The 22494-nt window shown below is 43.9% G+C and overlaps 1 protein-coding gene across 3 annotated transcripts in view; it reads right to left on the bottom strand.

Annotated features, from left to right (window-relative positions):
- SLC24A1 (solute carrier family 24 member 1) overlaps window positions 1-19373 on the bottom strand; it is a 334300-nt gene extending 314927 nt beyond the window's left edge. For 2 of the 3 annotated variants that reach the window (XM_069624244.1, XM_069624246.1), the window contains exons 1-2: window positions 19114-19373; window positions 15963-17101 (exon numbers count right to left, since the gene is read on the bottom strand). In XM_069624244.1, the coding sequence (XP_069480345.1) occupies window positions 15963-16934 (972 nt within the window). In that variant the 5' untranslated portion in view covers window positions 16935-17101; window positions 19114-19373. The remainder of the gene's footprint in view (window positions 1-15962; window positions 17102-19113) is intronic. The other variant, XM_069624245.1, reaches the window with a different exon arrangement.
- Window positions 19374-22494: the final 3121 nt, after the last annotated feature.

Below are 22494 nucleotides of genomic sequence, written 5' to 3'. Positions count from 1 at the left end.
CATTGGCTGAGCAACATGTGAAATGAATAAAGGTAACGGAGGGAAAAATGTTAAGATCTATTATGGGTGTAGCTGGAGGAGTGCTGGTTGAGGCTATTACATCTGAGTTGCTTTTGCCCTCTATTATGTTGATTTGGTTGATCCAATATGTAAGCTCTTTGTTATTGACTAAGATGGACACAAGCACACTTTTGGGACAGATTGCCTCAAATTTGTATTTACGGAAAATTAATTATTTTATTACTAATTTAAAGAAAACTGCACTATTGCACTTTATTAATATTGATTTTTCTGTTGAAGACATTTTGGAGCTTCCTGATGTATTGGACATATTAAAGCAAAAGACACAGGTTTGGGACCGAGCAAACAACATAAATATATTGCAACAAAAAAAACAGTATGGGGAATACTGTTTACAGGCATTTCGTGTTGACGCACCCCGTCTGTATTTATCCATAATATGTGATGGCGCATTAAGTAGATTGATTGCCTATCTACGCTTTAATACGTTGCCCACGTTCGAGTATTGTAGTGGCTGGGCAAATATACCTTATGAGGCGAGATTGTGTGACTGTATAATCAAACTGTGGAACCCTGTCACGTTTGACACTTACACTTATGCTTACTCCATTGTCTTCCGACCCACTTCCTCCCTCCGACTCCTCACCTGCAGAACTGGAGTCCGAATGGTAGTGTATGGGGCTCTCTCTATACGTCTCCAGCTGTGATGACAGAGACCTGTCTCGATACGAAGCCACAGTGGCCACCGGTAAACGGTAGCACTGGGGCCCCCTCACCGAGGCAGGCGTGTATTTGGGGGGAAAAGCCATTGGCAGAAAAAAACCTGGATGGTGAAGTTGTCCTGATGTCGGTGTAGCTGAAGCGGAGAGGACGTAGGAAAGTAGTTCTTGACTTGGCAGGTAAGCGCGGCTCCAACCAGAAGAAACTGGAGCAGGGAGAGGAAGCCAGAAATAAACAGTCTAACCGTGAAGGCTCCGAAAGCAGGTGCTGTGGCGGCAGCTCGTGGGAAAGGACGCGGGCTCTGCAGGGGCAGCAGGAAAGAAAAGAAAGGGAGGAGGACAGAAGACGGACAACGAAGGGGGCCCGAGAGACAGGGACCCTAAGTACTTGAGCAAAACACAGGGGAATGTTGAACAAAGGTGAGGAGAGGAAGCGAAAGCAAAAACTCCAATGTTGCAACGCGCTGTTCGTCGGGAGGAAGGCAGTGAAGTACCTCCCAGTGAGCCAAGCGCCGACAACCTGGAAAGAAAAAAGACTAGAGCGTCACCATGGGTTAAAGAGAGCGTGGTGGAACATTCAATGGCCGCCCCAACGGAAGCAATTGAAATGCTTCCAGGTGTTCGGGCGCATGACAAAACCAGTTGCCATGTCCTAACCCTTCCTTAAAAGTCCAAAACAGGAAAGGCTATAATGAATTTGTAGCCCACAAGGAATATATGAAGGATGATCAATTCTGGAGTACAGTTTTTGGTGTTAGCTCATTAGTAATAACTGCTGTGGGATTTTCTGTATGAAAGGAAGTTTTGATTTTATTGATATGAATCTGAATGAATTGGATCAGATTTTAATTGGTATAGATGTGTTATGTGAAATTTAGATGAAATGTGATGTTTTATTGATGAATTTGTAATTTGATTATGTTGTCTCGGGTTTTGAGGTATTCATATTAGATCAAATTATAAAATGTGATAACATTGTGATTCATACTGTTTTTTATTTTTTTTAATATGTATGGTACATGTTTTTATGAAGTACTCTGCTTAAGGTTTTATTTGTTGAACCAAATGCACAATAAAAAAATAAAAAAGTAAATGTCCCTAAATAAAAACATATTGCTAAGGGGACAACAGCCTCCGGAAGGAAATATTTGCTTTTTAGTAATAAAATGGAGTTACCTGAGACATGATTGCTTATTTTTGATATTTTCTTCTTTATTGTCCTTGTGACCCACACATAAAATGGAAGCACACAGATGAGCAAGATAATAGCGCTCTATTATTCAGGAGTAGCACATGTTCTAAGGGCTCCATTCATAGATTATTAAGCCAAACTGAGGGCATTGCTCAACATGAGGGCTGAGTTTGTGGATGTGGAGCCAAGTAAAATCCAAGTTTTAGACCTTTTATCGGACTAACATATTAGGCTAAGATGGTAGTTCCATAAGCTTTCAAAGTCCCAGAGACCTCTTAATCATATGGTGGTCACAAAACAAACCGCTAATGAGAGAAAACACACACAGAGCTGGACTGGACATCACTTTTACATGAAAAAAGACACGGGATTCTCTCACTACTCCATTGGCAGCAGGAAAACACATCTGACAGGAATTCAGTCTTACAAGGCCCCTTCATCGAAAGGTCCATACATTAGAAACAAAACAGACGTATGCTCAAACACTGGGAAGCAGTTGTCCTCTCTGGCAAATTACATTTCAAGCAAATGTTTTTCATGTGCGTAATGTGTCCAGAAATGATTGGTACCCATTAATAAAGAAGAGGCATGCCCAGCAAACAGTGGAAACTTCACCATTGGAACAGTGATAAAGTATTGTATTTGCCACTCTGTTTGCGAGTCATTTAGACACTGTCAAATATGAGTCACAACTAGGATACATTTTAGACAGATTAGGGAATATTTCTGTATTATTTCCACTTCCACCAAATGCATACAAGCAGGCCTAAGTAACTCATGTTAACCTAATGTACCATCCTAGCCATAGCATGGAGGCTACAGAAACATACAGCCACTTCTGACAATGTTTTAGTGCCCACACACGGTTGCACAGTGTTCTTCATAGTCAGGTGGGGCATTACAATCACTGCAAGCAAGAATTTGGCTGTGACTTCCAGGAAGATATTTATACACACTGTAATTGGAAAAACTTGAATCTGCTTATAACACTGGAAAATGCATACCACTGTACTTGTAAAAAACCTTACGTGCATGGAAGGTGTTAGAAAACAGATCCTTTCCTCCTCAAACTGTGTGCCTTTGAATTTAACATGTTGGAATCTCTTAACCATAGCTTTACTGTTTTTTTATGCTGGGTTCTACTCAATAGACACTAACCGTTTCAACGTTTGTACACATTAATCACTTGCAAAACATTTGCTTGAAAGCATATGTTCATCAGCGCTGTAACGTGCATGGAAAGCGTAAAAGCCTTGAGTAAGGCTTTGACGCCTTCCATTCACGGCATGGCTAATTTTCAATCATTTGTATGGCGAAGAGGAGTGGCGGAACACAACTTGCGTTTCTATCCGCCTTCCTCCTCTCTGCCATACAAATGCTCCAGCATCTGCGCCGGCATGGATTTTCATGCTGGCGTAAATGCTGGAGATCCCATTGTGGTCCGCTTGCTTCATGCACGAGCAGAGCATTGCATATGGACCATTGTACACGCTCCCTGCTACGCTCGCATGGCAGTGAGCGTGTACAATTACAATTAAACCCTGCCCAACATGCAAGCATGTCGAGCAGGGTTTAATTGTATTTGTAAACACTGGCCCTCATTACGCGGTCTCCTCGCGGGACCCGCAATGGGCGCCTGGTAAAAGCAGGCGATCTTACCGGGTCCCGCGAGGAGACCAGGGAGCTAACAACGGGCCCGCTATAAACGGGCCCGTTGTTAGCTCCTTCCACTTTCCCATTGAGCCCTATGGGGGCTCGAATGGGAATGGGGAAGGACTGGGTCCGGGTTCCTCGGACAAGGAATTACTGGGTCCGCCAAGGTTGGGGTGGCCCGGTAAGTCCTCATTTGAGGAACCCGGGCCAGGTATGCAGTAAGGAGGCAACCATGCCGCTAAATGCGGCATGGTTACCTCCAACCTCATAATGAGGGCCAATGTGTTCAAAAATGAACATTAAACACCAGGCATTGTTTATTCACCTTGCACTGCGGAGTGCAAATGTGAAGGGCAAAAGGCGGTGTACACTCTTGTATGCCACCTTTTGCTCTTTACATTTACATCACACAGTGAAAATGACCAATATTTGGTAGCAGGGACTGGCTTACGTTACAGTGTAAGTGTAACAGGTCCCGCCACCAAATTACACTTTTGTAGAACATGAGCTCCCCAGTGTTTATTCATGTGTCTGTTTCATTTCCAATGTATGGCCCTTTGGATGAAGGGGCCATGCAAGACAGAATTCCTGGCATACTTCTTTCCTGCAACCACTGCAGTTTAAAGTGGGAGAAGCCTTTGTCTTTTTTTCATGTAAAAGTGATATCCAGCTATGTGTGTGTGTTTTCTTTTGTTGGCCATGTGTCTTTAGACCACCATATGATAAAGAGGTCTCTGGGACTTTGAAAGCTTTTAGACACTGTCAAATATGAGTCACAACTAGGATACATTTTAGACAGATTAGGGAATATTTCTGTATTATTTCCACTTCCACCACATGCATACAAGCAGGCCTAAGTAACTCATGTTAACCTAATGTACCATCCTAGCCATAGCATGGAGGCTACAGAAACATACAGCCACTTCTGACAATGTTTTAGTGCCCACACACGGTTGCACAGTGTTCTTCATAGTCAGGTGGGGCATTACAATCACTGCAAGCAAGAATTTGGCTGTGACTTCCAGGAAGATATTTATACACACTGTAATTGGAAAAACTTGAATCTGCTTATAACACTGGAAAATGCATACCACTGTACTTGTAAAAAACCTTCCGTGCATGGAAGGTGTTAGAAAACAGATCCTTTCCTCCTCAAACTGTGTGCCTTTGAATTTAACATGTTGGAATCTCTCAACCATAGCTTTACTGTTTTTTTATGCTGGGTTCTACTCAATAGACACTAACCGTTTCAACGTTTGTACACATTAATCACTTGCAAAACATTTGCTTGAAAGCATATGGTCATCAGCGCTGTAACGTGCATGGAAAGCGTAAAAGCCTTGAGTAAGGCTTTGACGCCTTCCATTCACGGCATGGCTAATTTTCAATCATTTGTATGGCGAAGAGGAGTGGCGGAACACAACTTGCGTTTCTATCCGCCTTCCTCCTCTCTGCCATACAAATGCTCCAGCATCTGCGCCGGCATGGATTTTCATGCTGGCGTAAATGCTGGAGATCCCATTGTGGTCCGCCTGCTTCATGCACGAGCAGAGCATTGCATATGGACCATTGTACACGCTCCCTGCTACGCTCGCATGGCAGTGAGCGTGTACAATTACAATTAAACCCTGCCCAACATGCAAGCATGTCGAGCAGGGTTTAATTGTATTTCTAAACACTGGCCCTCATTACGCGGTCTCCTCGCGGGACCCGCAATGGGCGCCTGGTAAAAGCAGGCGATCTTACCGGGTCCCGCGAGGAGACCAGGGAGCTAACAACGGGCCCGCTATAAACGGGCCCGTTGTTAGCTCCTTCCACTTTCCCATTGAGCCCTATGGGGGCTCGAATGGGAATGGGGAAGGACTGGGTCCGGGTTCCTCGGACAAGGAATTACTGGGTCCGCCAAGGTTGGGGTGGCCCGGTAAGTCCTCATTTGAGGAACCCGGGCCAGGTATGCAGTAAGGAGGCAACCATGCCGCTAAATGCGGCATGGTTACCTCCAACCTCATAATGAGGGCCAATGTGTTCAAAAATGAACATTAAACACCAGGCATTGTTTATTCACCTTGCACTGCGGAGTGCAAATGTGAAGGGCAAAAGGCGGTGTACACTCTTGTATGCCACCTTTTGCTCTTTACATTTACATCACACAGTGCAAATGACCAATATTTGGTAGCAGGGACTGGCTTACGTTACAGTGTAAGTGTAACAGGTCCCGCCACCAAATTACACTTTTGTAGAACATGAGCTCCCCAGTGTTTAAGCATGTGTCTGTTTCATTTCCAATGTATGGCCCTTTGGATGAAGGGGCCATGCAAGACAGAATTCCTGGCATACTTCTTTCCTGCAACCACTGCAGTTTAAAGTGGGAGAAGCCTTTGTCTTTTTTTCATGTAAAAGTGATATCCAGCTATGTGTGTGTGTTTTCTTTTGTTGGCCATGTGTCTTTAGACCACCATATGATAAAGAGGTCTCTGGGACTTTGAAAGCTTTCGGAGCTACCATCTTAGCATAATATTTTGTTAGTCCAATAAAAGGTATCAAAACTTGGAACTTGCTTGATTTTAAAACTGGACTAACACGGCGCCAAGCCCTTTCTCACACATGGCTATGAAATAAATGGGAAGCTGCCCCCCACAGAAAATGCATTTGTCAGTGAAATATTAGGTGGGCACCAAGTACTACTATAGAAATTGTGCTTAAGGAGGTAGGTACAGAGTTTATGAAAAAAAAATGTTTTAGCCATTACACTATTAGCTGAAATAGTGGGTATCCAGGGCACCAAGGATAAGCAGATGCAGCTTTCTGGGTCATCCAATTAAAAAAAGTAACAATTAGATAACATGTGCAAGAGGCCTTCCGTAATTAACAATTGCGGAAGGCATTTACAATGGATACCTGTGGAATCTGCCTGCTTTACCAGGTGGTCATTTCAGATGGATTTCATAGGAACCCGATGCAGTACTGCCAGCATTGAAAATGCAAGCTGGTGGTAAGGGAACCGCATGTGTAAGGCAGAGCGAGAAATGGAGGCAGGCAAGTTATGCCCCTCACTCCCAATCTCCACCTAACCAAATCACCAAAATGAGGCAGATAAATAAAAATGCAGGTAAACACTTGTACTGCCATTTTTCCAATCCGCTTCAGCTGGAAAATGACCCCCACCCTAAAACGGATCCTTGACATTACAACTAGTGTTCTCTGAAATGCGTGATGATATGCCCGCTGAGTGAAGTGAAGAATGAAGGTAAAAACCTCTCTAGCTGTTCATGAAGAATACCCCAATCAGGATAGCATCCCCAAGAAGCCAGAAAGCATGATCCCGAGGGCTGAGGAAAAGCAGCTGACGCGGGCAGGTTATCATAGAAACTAAGAAGGTAACCGAATTAGAGGGAGAGTGTGATAAAACTATCAAACTCAGGCGCGTGCTCTATTGTTCTATCATTGTAAGTCAGACCGGCCAGTGTATAGAGATTTTGCATTTGCAGCAGAAAGTGCACAGTTTGTCATTTTCCAATGTGCTGCAAAATATCCTAGAAGCCACTAAAAATGTGTAAAATGTGATAATTTACCCAGTGCCAACCATAACATTTATTTGAATGCACTACTTGTGTAGGAGCTTGTTTTTAATCACGAAGAGCAATAAGGACATCAGCAATGGAATTCTGTAAGTTTAGCAGCTACCTATTTCTGTTTTCATTAAGCATACATTTCATGAAATATACTATGTTTTCCAGCAGTATTTTATTTTGCTTGCCTCCAAATGTTGACATCAATTGACTGTTGAACGAAATGGGCGATGTCATGATCAAACAGGGAAAAGTAAATGGTCTGTGTGTATGGACTAGTTTTGTGGTAGAGCTATTTGAAAGAATTGATTGGACACCAGATCAGACACAGGATAACTTCGCACTAACAGAAGAATTAGAAAAGAAATTGAAATGTTGGGTTAACATCTATTCCACATGGAATCCCTGCGTAGATATCCTGAACATAGCATAAGGCAATGTAAATACTTCACATCTCATTTTTATTTGATGGAATGCCCAGCAGTGTGCTTAGGCAGATTTTTTCTTTTACTGAGGATTGATCGTTTACCCACTCTAACCACAATGGGCCCAGTCACGCGTATTCCTTGGGCACTACAGACCTGTAGAATATATAAAGACCCAGTGGCACGAGAAAGCTCACAGCACGTACTTACAGGTTGTGGGAAGTCTATGTGCGACTGTTGGGACGATTTGCGCACAATTCCACAACAATTAGGGATGATTCCTTCTGGAAGTATTGTATGAATTCTGGTAACATCAGTCTAATGAACGCCCTATATAATGTATGGAAGGTGGTGTCAGAAATGTTAGAGACACTGTAAGCATATATGACATTGAAATTGATGATAAATGCAAATATTTTTCTTTAGAATAATGAAATATTTTCTTAATTGTGAAATTAGATATTTTAATGGTTTTGATGTATTGTAAGTTATTGTTGTGATGTGAAATAGTTCTATGAACTAATATCACATTATATTAAATAAATATAAATAAAGTTGACATCAATGCCACTTTATCCTGAGCTGTGTGAGAAGTGTTCTGCTTGTCACTTCGGGGATGGTTGAGTTCGCCAAGGGGGCCAGTTCTTGCCACTCGCGTTGTGATACTAGGCACAATGAGCAGTAAGGAGGATCCGCTGGCCAACTTCTGCCTAACCAGAGTGAGAGGCAGGGCTTCACCACAGAATGCTACATTATGGTAATGTCCACTTAAAGGACACAGGTATGCTGTTAAAGCTACCAGTGAGAAGGCGTGGTTGATATCTGAAGAGGAGAGGAGAAATACCACGTGTTGAGAGGATGAAAGCACAAGTGCAGGTCAGACGAGACAACAGGATAGAGTAGGGGGAGTGGAGAACCATCTTGTTGAGGAAGGAGGAGGGTGAGAGGAATTGTCTAGATGAGAGTGGCTAAGAGTGGTGGGAGAAAAGGCCACATCTTGCCCAGGGAGAACCAAGTGGTAGCATAGAGTAGGTAGAGCCATCATCCTGAAAAGAGGGGACCAGGGATGGGTGGATGACCTAGCACAGGGCAAAGCATTGGAGAGTGAAGGTGAAGCAAGCAGAAAAGAGGAGGAGTGTAAGGGAAAAGGAGAAGATTCCATAGGTAACAGAATGTGGCACAACATCTAGGGGAAAAAGAAAGTGGGCTGGTGAGCAGTAGAACACAACCCCTGGAAGAGGTCAAGTGGAAGGCTAGTCGAAACTACAAAGTGGCCTTCCATTTGCAGGAGGCTTTGGGCCTTTATGAAAAGTGGGCTCCAATTCAAGTCCCCCTGCTTACCTAAAGGTGGTGATTACCACTACTGGATCGGAAATCAGGGGAGGATGTCTTCCCACAGTACACAAGCTACCAAAGACCCCACGAAGAAAGCAGAATGTTTAAGGTAGAGATTCCACCCAGAGACTTTAGGGACATTCTTCATTGAGTTATTTATGTTTTCTTTCAGCCAACACTGTAAATATTCCCAGCGGACCTGTTTTAGCTACAATTCTGGTGTTGTGCTTTTCTGTGCGGCCCACTCTGCTTCGTGATAACTGTTTGGTAGGTATGCATTTCTAAAGAAGTATTTATAGTCTCGATTCCAAAATTTGATGGACTTACAACACACTTTCACACCAAATTGTGCTGTGCTTTAATGTAAGAAGCAATTTCTCATTTGGAAAAAAGTCTACCCATACAATTTCAGGTTTCTTTCCATCTGTGTAGTAGTAGTAGGGGATTGACTTCAAATGATTCTCCCAGTGAAGGGACACCGTGGAAGGAGATACATAAGCTGAGTCAAGGAACGATAAGACAACCCTATATACATTAATCGGGAGAGAAATGGACTGAGACTAGGCGTAATAAAAGAACAATGAGTAAGACAGACCAGCTTCTTTGAACAGTGTAGGAACCTAAAAGCAGGATTGCTTATAAAAGGAAAGAATGGTCCAATTTATTTGTGAACATTTTAGTTGTAACTATCTTGTGAACCAAAGTGAGTGGCAGATCGTATATGGACATCTCCATGGGAACGCAGGTGGCGCTGTGGAACTTTGTGGAGAACAAGCACTCATTTGCTTGAAAGACTGCGGAGTAGGTACTTATTTATTGCACCTGCACTTTGTACTTAATTCTTACAGTCTAAGCAAAGTGTTGGAAGAATGATAAACTATATTCTGCACCTGCACTTTATAGAAATATGTAAGCCTGGAAAAATGGAAGGTAAAATGCTTATGAACAAAATAAGAAAGGTAGGAATGTAAATGAGCATGGTCGAAATGTCAAATCTTGAGAAATTACCTCTGCCTTTTAATGTACATGATTTCTTTGAGATGGGTTTAAGCAAGAATTCTTAGACAGATCAATAAAATAAAGAAGGTTACAGAAGCACTGCGCATGCTGGTGTTTTTATCTAGGAATGTCTACACACAGGATCCAAATCTACTAAAATGAAGATTTCTATGTAGTGACTATGTCATAACCTAAAATGACACCTAATGGCAGACACATGATAGACAGAAAGAAGAACGTGAATCAGGCTCCAATTTTTTAATAAGGTGTTTGAAGATTGGTTTGAGTTCCTTGGCTTTCCAAGACGTTCAGGGGATATCGGCCATACACAGTTCATCTTTTTTGTGTCTGTTTTTGAAGGGTACCTTCAATCGCCAGTTAGGGGTTCAGCCAAGGTGGTGGCGTGATAGTTTGAGGACCAGGATGATGGTTATGCCTAGTAATTTGATGTCTTTATTCTTCGTGATACTACCAACACAACCAGGTTTGAGCAAATCTATTTCTTCATAAGCAAAGAGAGGTTCCAACTCTCATTAAGAAATAACAATGTTATTGCATATTGTATTAAAAAACTTAAATGTGTAAAAATACGTGAGAGGATGAGGAAAAGTTGTTCAAGAAAAAGGGATACCGTGTCTCACCCGTTGGTGTCCCACTCCCCAAAGACCCCTCATCCAGGTGATCCTCCCTCACTGGTCCACCCCCAGGAACTGGATCCAATAGCGATGGCATGTCCTGGCCACCTGGATGACAGATTCCTGGAGACTAACTAGGGAGACACCTTCAGGTTTCTCACAGTAAGCTATGAGAGGACCTTACCAAACAATAGCACATCTAAAAAATGCCTTAGCCTGGCTTCTCTATACAAAGTCGACTGTTCATGTTCATTGTGTTTCTTCATTATCTAGTAGCTCTTTGCCATATACAAATCAAATGCCCCCTCAGTTTTCTTGCCCCTAAGTCTTATTCTTGCCATACTGAGCTAAGCAAATAACATCTGGCCCCTCACCAACTCCTGGCTGTAATAGGGTCAGGAGCCCAGTCTGCTCTGCTCCATGTCACAGGAGCTTTTGTGTCAAAGAAACTGCCTTTAAGATATTTTGGAAACAGACAGCCTTCAGCAGAAACAGGCCAAATGACAAGCAAAGAAGAGATGCCATTCTCAAAACAGTGCAGGGATACAGCACAGTTGCATCTTGGCCAGGTGCTAGGACCAAGGGGTGCAGTGTTGATGCCATGGTCAGGATAGGTAGCAGCCTCTGTACTTGAGCTGGTTTGGGAACCTAGTCCAAAACAAGAGAACTGTCGGTAAACCCATAAAAGGTTTAGGAGGGATATAAGCAGAGGCATAGACCGGGTGGGGCCTGAGCGGGCAAGGCCCACCCAAAATCTCTAGAAGCCCACTCAGCAGCACTTTGTGGGCATTCACAGAACGTAATGCCACTGCGGTGGACCCAACTACATAGGCTTCAGTCCAAAGTTGTTAGACAATCCTGGCTATGCCTCTGGAAATAAGACCAACCAAACCATCCACTGCATCGCAATGCTGTCACTAACAAATGATTCAGCAATTGGACTGATTAACAGTCCACCAGGAGACAGCTAAAAAGGAAGAAATAAAGGCAGGACTGTAACTAAACCTCGCAGGCAAGTCAAAGGTAAACCAGGTGCAAGCAATTGCTTGAAAGAAACCAGGTAGGAAACGTGATAATGGGACCGATTGAGCACAGGAAAGCAAAGAGCAACATATGATCCTTTGAAGACTTGAAGAAGACTTTCTCTCACAGATAGCCCAGTAGAAGGGAAAGCAAAAGGGAATGCAAATGAGGGTATGGAGGTAATACTTCCTATAATTCTTGCAACGATGCTGGAACAGAGGGTGGCAACTATAACAGCGTGCCTCACAAGAAGATCTGAATGTACAACTGTATGCTATTCCAGAAGCATACAGATACATGCCCAAAGGAAGAGTGGGAACTCTGCAGGGCCAGTCAGCAGCCACCTTCCCATGGTGTCAGGATGGGGATACTGAGACAGAATAAAAGACGATGCTTCAGAGCATAAGATCACTCAAAGATTACATCAGGCCAATGGTAGGGTGCCCCTGTGAATGGGGAGATTAGCATCCTGTCTTGGAGACATGTACTCTGCATCACGTTCATACATAGCATTCTGGACTCATCAGGTAAGTCTTCAAAGGTAGGTTCCTTATATTAAGTTCATAATGACAGGTACAACTTATGCACAAGAGGAGATGGGTCCACTGGCTCCCACCACCAAAGTAGCCAGCTCCAAAAAATGAAATTCATGAAACCCCGGGAGGGGAACACTCTATGGGTGATCTCCTACATATGACATCTCACGTTCATGTCACAAACATACTAGCAGGCATACAGGGGAGAGACTTAGAATGCCTTGGCCCATCACAACATTATGTTGTTTACCATAGAGAAGCCACCTGAAGGGTTGCCTGATCAACTACAGGTGCTGAAATGATTCCACGTGAAAACATTTTTGTGAAAAACACTTTTATCCCTGCTATCTCTTCTGCGTGAAAACCAGGGGTATCATGGAATCGACTCAATTGCTGAACAAGCTGGATTGAGACTGTTGGCGTATTGGGTAAAGGTGCAATCTAACCCGAAGGCTGATAACGTACGGAAACAACGGAAAGAGGTATACTCCATGGAGGAGGCCATGGTCGGGGCACGTAAAGTCCCTTGCATCAGGAACTGGAGAACCTATGGTTTGCACCCAAAGTGGTGCCAACCGTATCGAAGCAGATGCTGCAAACCTAGTCAGAAACTATGTATAGATATGATCCCCTCCCAACTGCAGAGATGTAAGCTCATAAAGTTGAGACTGGGGGTACTACTCCAAGAGACTGTCATAGGTAGGCAGAAAAAGCAACATCTAGTAGATTGCTGTTGTGTATGCTGGGATTCCGCCTTTGATATGATATGATATGTCCTTTGAAACTGTGGCTGACTTACTATTTATCTGCCCCTATATGTAAACCTAAGTGTGACATGGAAAATGCCTCTTTTCATAAGGCATGGTGTACGAACATTCAAAGCTGCCCTTTTGTTGGGATTGAGCGGCGAAGGCAAATGTATTGTTTTTGGAATAGGTCACTATACCTGGAAAAAGTGAGGTGCTTGCTAGCGAAATGTGGTAAAATAAGTTTGAGGATCTTACCACTGTTGTATAATAAAGGTGAAAACTGGGAAACCATTTTAAATATATGCGGGGCTTATACTGCTATAATTATATTCTGTATGTGTTTTTAAAATGGTGGACACCTGTGCCTACATTGAGGGACGGTCTGGGAAGAACGTGTGGGTTTTTCACCACTCCATGTGTTGTTCTATGACATGACTTATATGAATCATGAAAACGCTTTATTTGTTAATAGGTGTAATGTATATATTATTTGTTATTTTATAAGCCATATGTGGAGATAATATAGATTAATCTGTGATAATTGTAATTTGTATGTTTTGTATATGTTGTAATGGAGCTTCTGTGCAGAACAATAAAAGTTGATGATGATGGAAACCTCCTTTTACATGATGATGATGCTTTTTGCCATCCCATTTGTTTATGCTTTTACTTTGTATGCCTGTGTCCCACTGCTTTCCCACTCTTACACACTGCCTTACCCTAATGTTTTTGTGTTTAACATTGAAGCCCGTCCCCTCTGCTCAATAGGTTTTTAGGTCAACCTTATTGTAGTCAGTCTTATTACCAAAGGTATTATACAGAAGTCGTTTTCTCATTTTACTAAAAAAATGGCTACCTGGTCTGTGTTTGTGGACAACTGAGCATACACCTGCCATACACTCACAACCTGGTAGTGTATAATGGATTCATTTAATAAAGTCGTAAGACACTTTTAACTTCTTTTTTTAAAATATTATATTTTTTTGTTGTTTCACATATAACCACGTGCAGTGGTGAAACTTCCCAAATACCAATTGGTTTGCTATAGTGCCTGACTGAAGGCTGTGGTAAGAAAGGAATTCCAAGTTATAAATTGTAAAACCATAGAGAAATGTAAAATATATGCCCAAGAGTTCTTCCTCTAAATGTTTGTATGTGTGCTTGTAAGAGGTCATGGGAATTTTAGTGAGTTGAGTTGACGTTAAAGCATAGCACCCTGTTATCCATTGGAGATTGGTGGGTTATGGCTGTATCCCGTTGGAGTCGCTTGGTAACTTGAATTGTGTGGGGTTAGTTTCCTAGCAATCACAACTGTGCCTATCCTCGGCATTGGCAATATGGGCCAAGATATAATGTTTCCTTTCCTGCAATTCGATCAGTTGCACATTGCTCACAGCAAACTCACTTTCTTTGATGCCTCCCACGGTGCCCTACCAAAAACAGAAGGGAAAACAACTTGTAGTGCAGTGGCTGCCATCTTGGAATGGTAATTACAGCCACTGTTTTTCACAGGGTTAGCCAAAGTATTTATTATATCCATTCATTCATGTTCTAACTGCATATACATTTCTATTTTATAAACAGTGTTTGAGCAGAGATGGATGTTTTAACAGGCAGTGCCCGATCATTTTTTTAACTGAACTGTGGAAAATAAATATTCAAAGGAGCTACGGTACATATCTTGTTACTTAACATGCAATTGCAATCTTTTCTCATTCACCAACTGTTTCCTTTCCATTTGTTAATGGCCACAAGCATTCCGGATTGTGATTCACAAATGGAGGAGGGAGCCATTGTTTTGTTTTCTGCTTTCCACCGATTCATCATTTGGACCAGTGCCATTTTGATTAGGGTGTTCTGTCAAGGCTGATATTTTGCAAATGGCACTATCTCTCTGGAATTCCATGCAGAGTAGAACATTTCAAGCAAGGACAAACAGCGATGAATACAACATGTTGGTCTTAAAACTACAGTATTTAATGGTGTGAGAGTTGAAGAGTCTTACATAAAGAACTTTCTGCCTAGCAGTGTCATGGAATTAGACTTGCAAGCACAATCAAACATATTGATTCAGTTTGGTCAATATTAAGTTTTTATACTCATAAATAAAAGAAACGTTATGTGTGATGCATGTTATGATGTCTCTGTTGCATCTTTTCGCCTTTTTCTCTGTAACTCTATAATGCAGCAGAAAGGCTATAATAAGGCGCTGTTCTCTCTTGTGCTTGGCAAACACTCTGTTCATCCCATGCCTTGCTTTTTCATCTCACCTCTTCCTTCACACTACTGCCAAGTTGTATATTCTCACACCGTGCATCCTCTTGCTCACAAGCCTCCCACCACACCCTATCATCCAGCAACAACATTGCTGCCTGAATTGTGCATACAACTGCTTGCTTTGTGCACTTTTCAGCAGTCCTCCAATTCCTTTACTCGCTTCTCTTTCACTGATCACGCGTTGCACATCCTCATATGCAATAACACTCCCAGCTAAAGCACTGTGCTACATGGTCTGTGTAATTGGTAACTGCACCCACATCCATCATTTTATAAACACTTCCCTCCCATCTGCTTCGAGTCTCATCCTCCTGCACCCCCAACCATCAGTTCTCATTTTGTGATCCCTACCTCTGTAGTGCCCCCCTGTTTCTCCTTATCCGCCAGGTTGCATTGCACATCAGATGCAAGGAACATCTCAACTCCCCATTCCTTCCATAAAACCTTCAGTGTTACACGATCCTGCACATAGCCCCATTCACATTTTCCGTTTTACTTCCCCGCACCAGCCTTCCCAAATACTCTGCTACCTGAAGATCTACCACCTACCCACATTTAGCGAGATATATGCTCTGCCCACAGCTTAATCTTGCCCATCAGTTTCTGAATTCATGAGAATTGGGGCAATATTACATTTTGTATCTATAACCATACAATGTTATTATACTTTTGAAGGAATATTAGGTGACCCTGGGAAAATTACGTGGATTGTTTTGTGGAAAATGATGTGGATTGTTTTGTGGCCTCCATTTTATGTAGAACTGTACTGAACTGAGAATAGAAACAAAACTTTAAAATAATGAATACTAAGGAAGTTGAGCATACAAACCTTAACTGCATCTTCCAAGGCCATCACCTTGACCAAGCGCTTCCTCTTGAGTAATTGTTCCTTCACCCACTGCTCCACTTCCACGTTCCACTTCATGAAGATGACGTAGAGGCAGTAGGCGCTCAGGAGAAGCATGCTCTCCCACCACAAGATGACGTTGTCCAAGAAGAAGATGATGAGCATGATTAGGTCCAGAATGTAGAAGGACACGTCTCGGAACAAAGGCCACCAAGTCAGGTGCAAGATTTCGCGGGAGAAGAGGGCACACGTCCCAATGACAAAAAGGATATTGAAGACTGCAGAGCCAACGATAGTGCCAATTCCGACGTTGCTGTGTGAGATAAAGACGCCAATGAGAGAGGTGAAGAGCTCTGGTGCTGATCCACCAGCAGCCATGAAGGTGGCCCCAGCCACGTCTTCTGAGATCTGCAACTTTTCCGTGATCACGCCCAGGGCAGGGACAAAGAACTCATCGCAGACAATGGCTAAGGCCACAAACACATACATCATGCCAAAGATATGGAGGCTCACCCAGCCTTCCCTGCGCTGCTCAACGCTGAAGAGATCTCTTGGGTACTCTCCCTTGGCATGAGGCAAGATGGGCACAACGGGTTGAGTCGGCACCTGGGGGTTATCCGTTGTGCTCCTGGTGGTTGGTATTGAGGTGACAATGGGTTTACCAACAGGGGTGAAGGGTTCAGGGTCTACATAAATGCAGTGCCTGATCTTGGTCCTTTCTGTCACAGGTGGTATTCCGGGTTCCGAGATAGTTTGATTGAGAACCTCCCTGAGAGACACTTTCAGGAGCTCCCGTGGATCCTCCACCCCACTAGCCTCTTCGGAAATCTCTGTCCACGAGGTTGAATCTGGTCTCGGCATGAAAGAGAGCTGATACAAGGAGCATGTCACTACCATGCAAACCAGGAAAAGAACCCGGCTCCACTGGAGTCTTTTTCTCCGAGGGCCACGCATTTTTGGAAAGGATGGTCACTCTACGCAGTGGGAAATCAAGTCTTTTCTCTGTCCAATTTCGTCAACGCTACCATTCGGATTCCATCCTTCCACGTGGCGGCTTTTTTAGCTCACTAGGCCAAGGCACAAACGCACTGCAGAAAGCCCTGGCAAGTGAGGTCTAGGACCTTTAAAAATAAAAACACTGATCAGACAAGAAAACAAATTGTTGCGATAGACTATATAAGCATTAATTCTACATATGGTCTGCCCAAGCTGGGGTCTGTGCTAGAAACAGCTCGAGGGCACATTTGGCTTTGTTATTCACTATCGTAAGGTGCTGCGGTTATACTATATGGTATGGCTGTAATATGTTTAACACCTTCATAAATAGGAGAGGGGGCCATTTAGCGTTTTATAAATGTAAAACAATATATACAATTAATATTGAAGAACAAATTGAGTTGCTTCATAACTATCGGCTTCACTCATACATTGTCATTGGTTTCATCTGCCATTTAGTTCATTGGCAGGTGTGCTTTTTGACTGTGATGTTGGGCGCTCAAACCGTGTCCCCTCCTACCACTTCAGTGAATTGTTTAGCAGAAGCCAGGCCTTTGAAGTTTGTCTAACACTGCATCAAGCCAGGCATGTAATATGTAAATCCCCTTGCTCCAGCATGTCCAATCAAACGAGATCCCACTGCATTAAGCCAGGCATGTAATATGTAAATCCCCTTGCTCTAGCATGTCCAATCAAGCGAGATCCCACTGCATCAAGCCAGGCATGTAATATGTAAATCCCCTTGCTCCAGCATGTCCAAACAAACGAGATCCCACTGCATCAAGCCAGGCATGTAATATGTAAATCCCCTTGCTCCAGCATGTCCAGTCAAACGAGATCTCACTGCATCAAGCCAGGCAAGTAATATGTAAATCCCCTTGCTCTAGCATGTCCAGTCAAACGAGATTCCATCTCTGCTAGATAAGGTGCCAGAGGCAGAACAACATTTTCAGACATAAACATGAATTTTGGTCTAAAGCCTCACACGCTACACTCACAGATAGAAAGATCTAGTTGTTTCTGTGCTTGGGAAGAGGATGTATCTTAAACTGTTGGTAAATGGCTTTTAAATTGGCTGCAGCTGGCGATAGACACGATCTTGTTTTATCATCTGTGCTAGACATAGGTTCAGACATCTGACCATGAAGCAAATACTGGGGATCATAAATTGGGTCACCTCAAACCTAAGCCTCAGCCTGAGCCTGTAACTCGGCGGCCATCTTTGTAATTCTGCCAGGAAAAGGTATGGGCAGCGGCCAGTCATGAGTTGGCAGCATATCCTTTCCACTCCGAAATCTGCTCCACTCCCAAGGGGACAGCAAACAGAACTCGTGGACAGCAGCCCAGGTGTGACCCTGTGTCCTTTCTAGGGGTATTATTTAGAAACCCTTAATGCAATTAAAGTCAACCAAGACAAGTTACACCGATTCAATGGTTCAATTAGGATTTGTGCATATATAATCCCAGGCCTCTGCTGCAGTAGATTAGCTGTGTACTTTAGCCACGGGAGAGGCGGTGGGGGAGAGATGGGTCTACACATACATATGTGGTCGTCCTGGGGTTAATATAGCCTCAATAATATGAGTAATCAGGTAATACAGTGGAGCCAAGAGCTTCTACAATGTGCGGTAGAATAGATCAACTTCCACTGCACTCTATAGCCCTTCCCGCCCACTCATTTTACTGCAAAATCACTAAGGTTGGTTGGAGTTAATCACACAGCACAACGGCTTCGGCCCTGGAGAGGGTGAAACAAGTCTGTGATTATTGGACATCTTTGACAGGTCTTGGTATTTGGCTGGCACAATCTCGTCTAACATGGATCTGTCTTCAAGATTCCATTATCCTGAAATGCTGCCTGAGACCACTGAAGCTACACAAAGGACGTGTAACTGGAAGAATGCCTCTTCCAACACAGCACGATACGCTTCCTCGACTCGTGGGAGAAGGGACTTCATACAAAAATGCAGGCGGGTTCCAGGGCGTCGATTATCTGGAAATGATCTCTAGGCTCTGCTGCCGGTGTTCTTTGAGGGGCTCCTATGCGTGTCTCTCAGGCTGTGCTGGAGGTGCTGCTATTAGCAATACATACTCTGCATATACTGTAGATCTATTAAGTGGCAGTGTGGAGGCCTACCTGGGAAACGCGCTCGGTGGGCTACCTCTTCTGCTCGGCGCTCGCCCCTGACGACGCACCTCGGACACCCGGAAGCCGCCAAGTGGCAGTCTGGAGGCCTACCTGGGAAACGCGCTCGGTGGGCTACCTCTTCTGCTCGGCGCTCGCCACTGGAGACGCCCCACGGACACCCGGAAGCGGCCAGGGCAATGAGTGGTGGAGCCGCCGAGTGTGAAATGTCTCCATCCTCGACCTGCGCAAATCTCCTCGGCTAAACTCTGAGTGACAGGGTCAGGTGTGAAGGGCACTGCGCAGAGCGCTGGCCAATCCTGCCTAATACCTGCTCGCTGTAAGAAGATTACACGGCACTGTCTACTTTCCTTGCTGTCTGTCTCCAAAGCAAGCCGCCTGTGGGAAATGGTAGCGGGGAACCAGGCGCAGCCCCACCACCAAACAAAAAATAAGCCCGTTTGTGTACATGAATTATGTGGTTACGTGTCAATCAAGGTGCACCGGTGGTGACAGACGCCGGTCTTCCTTAATTTCTAAATGGCAGCTGCATCATTTGAATTCTCTCCCAGGCGGAGTGTTTCTTCATAACACAGCAAAAGAAGTGCCTTTCTTATTGGTGGCCTTCTAGGTCTGCGCACGTGCGCGGTGTTTTGAAGCGCATGCTGCAGCGCTGTGTGCGTCCTGTAGGCCAGAGGCTGAAATGGAATTCAGTCTTTTATTTTTCTTGAGGTCGATAAAATGACTGTCAGAGAGTAGCACCTATTTTTCTGGCCAATCATTTTGCTTAAATGCTACATTGACATTACAATATTAATGCGCCTGGAGCTATTTCTTTCCGGGACCTGCGACGGGAAGTACGCCAGGGGCTACAGGACACTGACGAGTAGATAAGAAATGTCGTGTGCGTTGAGTTGAGGCAGTTAGGCCACCATAGAACGCTGATTTTCCTTTCGCTGGAAAACTCGGGGACATAGAACTGGAAATGACTGCTCTGTTCACACAATTTCAGGACATTTAGTCATTTTGTGTTGATTTTTGATAGATGTGCTTCTGAAAATGTAGTTGCAAAATGTTCAGGGATGCTCTGAAAATGTCAGAACTATATCCCACACATTTCGAAAATATATCTGACATTCTGAGAAACACATAACTTCTCAGCCACAATTGCATCCTAGTGTGATGCTCTTGTTGAATGTAAAGTTTGAACAGGGCGCAGCCACCCAGTAATGTTCCCAGGTTCCCTGTCATGCACCATATAGATGCAGGTTTTCATGTTCTTCCATAGTTCAAAGCCATCTACTAAGGTTCTCAAGCTCTTCCACAGGGCACAGCCACCCTTTATGGTTCTCAGGCTCTCTGTCATGCCCTGCGGACCCGGAATTATGCAATGAAGCCATGCGCCGTGAGCACTGCCATGCTGGGAACACTTTACACATGGCCAAGAGGATCCGTTCATTTTCAGGCATGCGTACTAAGCCCTGGGCTCTGGACGGTAATGATATCAAGGCAAAGTCTCGATTCCATTCCTAAACCTCCATAGAATAGCTTGCTGATGGGAATGTCGCATCTCAACTCGTCCAGTTTGGTTGGTAAGAGTGACGTTCCCCTGATTCTGCCCGGCCTCCTATTTTCATTGCCATTGCCTGCCTCTGTCCCACCTCTGTTCTTTGCCGCTCCTTCCTGCCAGGTCCTGTTTTCTCTTTTGTCTAGCCTGGGTTCTCCTTCTTCCTCTGTTCCCATTACTACCAATCTCATTTATCTTCCGGGAGGATCTTGCCTACTGCTGGCCACCTTATACTTTGCTGGCCATTTCACCCCGCGTTGTGTTATCTCTAGTGCCTTGGTTTTTCTCTTTGTAATTCCCGGGGAGTCTATTGCACAGAATTATTGAATCTGCATATTGGATCAGCTGTAACGGACAGGCATATCAAAAGCATCTTACCGGGCCAGTGACATCAGACCAGTAACCTCAGGGCATCCTTCCCAGTGCTTGCACTATCCTTTCTCCACTTTAATGGTGATTAGCTGCTTCTTGCATGGAGCAGGGAGTCGACCCCACAAATACCTAAGTGTATATTGCGGGTTAGTTTGAGGTGTGCTTCCTGTTCTCACCTGCCTCGACCTGGTCGACTATACAGTTACCACAGGAAGGAGGAAGGATAGCTCAGGGGCAACGCGTTTGCTTTGGAAGCAAAACAATGCAGCGCAACAAAGGTTCGAATCCCGATACCACGATTATAAACCATACCGTTGGTATTGAGCGTTTTATAAAGGATTATATATAATTTATAAATTATAAAATTACACCACACACAAAGATATATAGGTACACAGTGCCAGAGAGAGACAGTCCTTGACAGGACGGCCAAATGCCAATACAGAAGAAGGAGTCATGGATGTCATTCCAGAGCTTCAGAATGAACTGCTGGGCAAATGGTAAGAAGTAGCATCATTGAAGGAGGAGAACAAGGTCCTAAAGGAGACCGATGCCCCCTCAAGAGTCTACCTTCGAACATGGAAGCTCGATGAAGTTTGATGGGAATGCGCATGAGTTATACACATTGTCTAACCATTCAGGCATATCGGATTTATACTTAATAATCTGGCGTACTTTGGTTGGTTTTGTCAGACTGATTCTGGCTCACTTTGGAGGTGAGTATAAGGATAAGATAGTCCACCTGACTGAAGTAGCCTCATTCCAAGAGTTAATTGTGTAGGCCATATGCACTGACTATCGACAAAATGAACGAAGGGAAGAAAGATGCAGAGCCGAGTACTGTCAAAGACAATATTGCTTTCCTCAATTGCCCCTCTGGTCACAGGCTCAGCAGATATCTCCGATGAACCTATGCATCTGGGGCTATTTGAGGTATGCTGACGGATGTGGAATGAAGACAACGCCATGCAAACTGTCTTCGCCCATTTTGGGGGGGCGGTGAACACTATTTGGTGTCTTGCCTAGTCCATCCTCATAACTCATTGGGAATCTGATGGACCTTCCGATGAGCTGATCTGTTTGCAAATATCTCTGTGTGTTGGGTGGGCTAAACTTTATTTCATGAGGCCATGCTTTGACCCTCCATGCACACTGCACAAATCTAGAAATAGTCGTACTCTTTTGGCCTTGTCATGGAGGACACCGTAGATCAAGGTGGACACCAAGACTGCCTAAAGTCGATCTATACCTTTGTTCAGGGATTTTGTTTAAGTAGGGGCCCACTTAAATTGAAATTTGAGATCTTCCAAAATAAAAAATCATCAGGGTGGTCTTCTCTAAACAAAAGTCTCTCACCTGCTGATAGCTGGAAGCTAGGACCCTTGGGCTCTCTAGAGCAAGTGTCCCGGTCCATACAGTTCAGGGGGAGGTTACTTCACCTGCCTTTTGGCGTT

The sequence above is a fragment of the Ambystoma mexicanum genome, chromosome 11, assembly GCF_040938575.1.
Source record: "Ambystoma mexicanum isolate Mex_15411 chromosome 11, UKY_AmexF1_1, whole genome shotgun sequence".
In the NCBI taxonomy this organism is placed as follows: Eukaryota; Metazoa; Chordata; class Amphibia; order Caudata; family Ambystomatidae; genus Ambystoma; species Ambystoma mexicanum.
The sequence above is the reverse complement of the archived record's forward strand: the minus strand, read 5'-3'. Positions and strand labels throughout refer to the sequence as shown.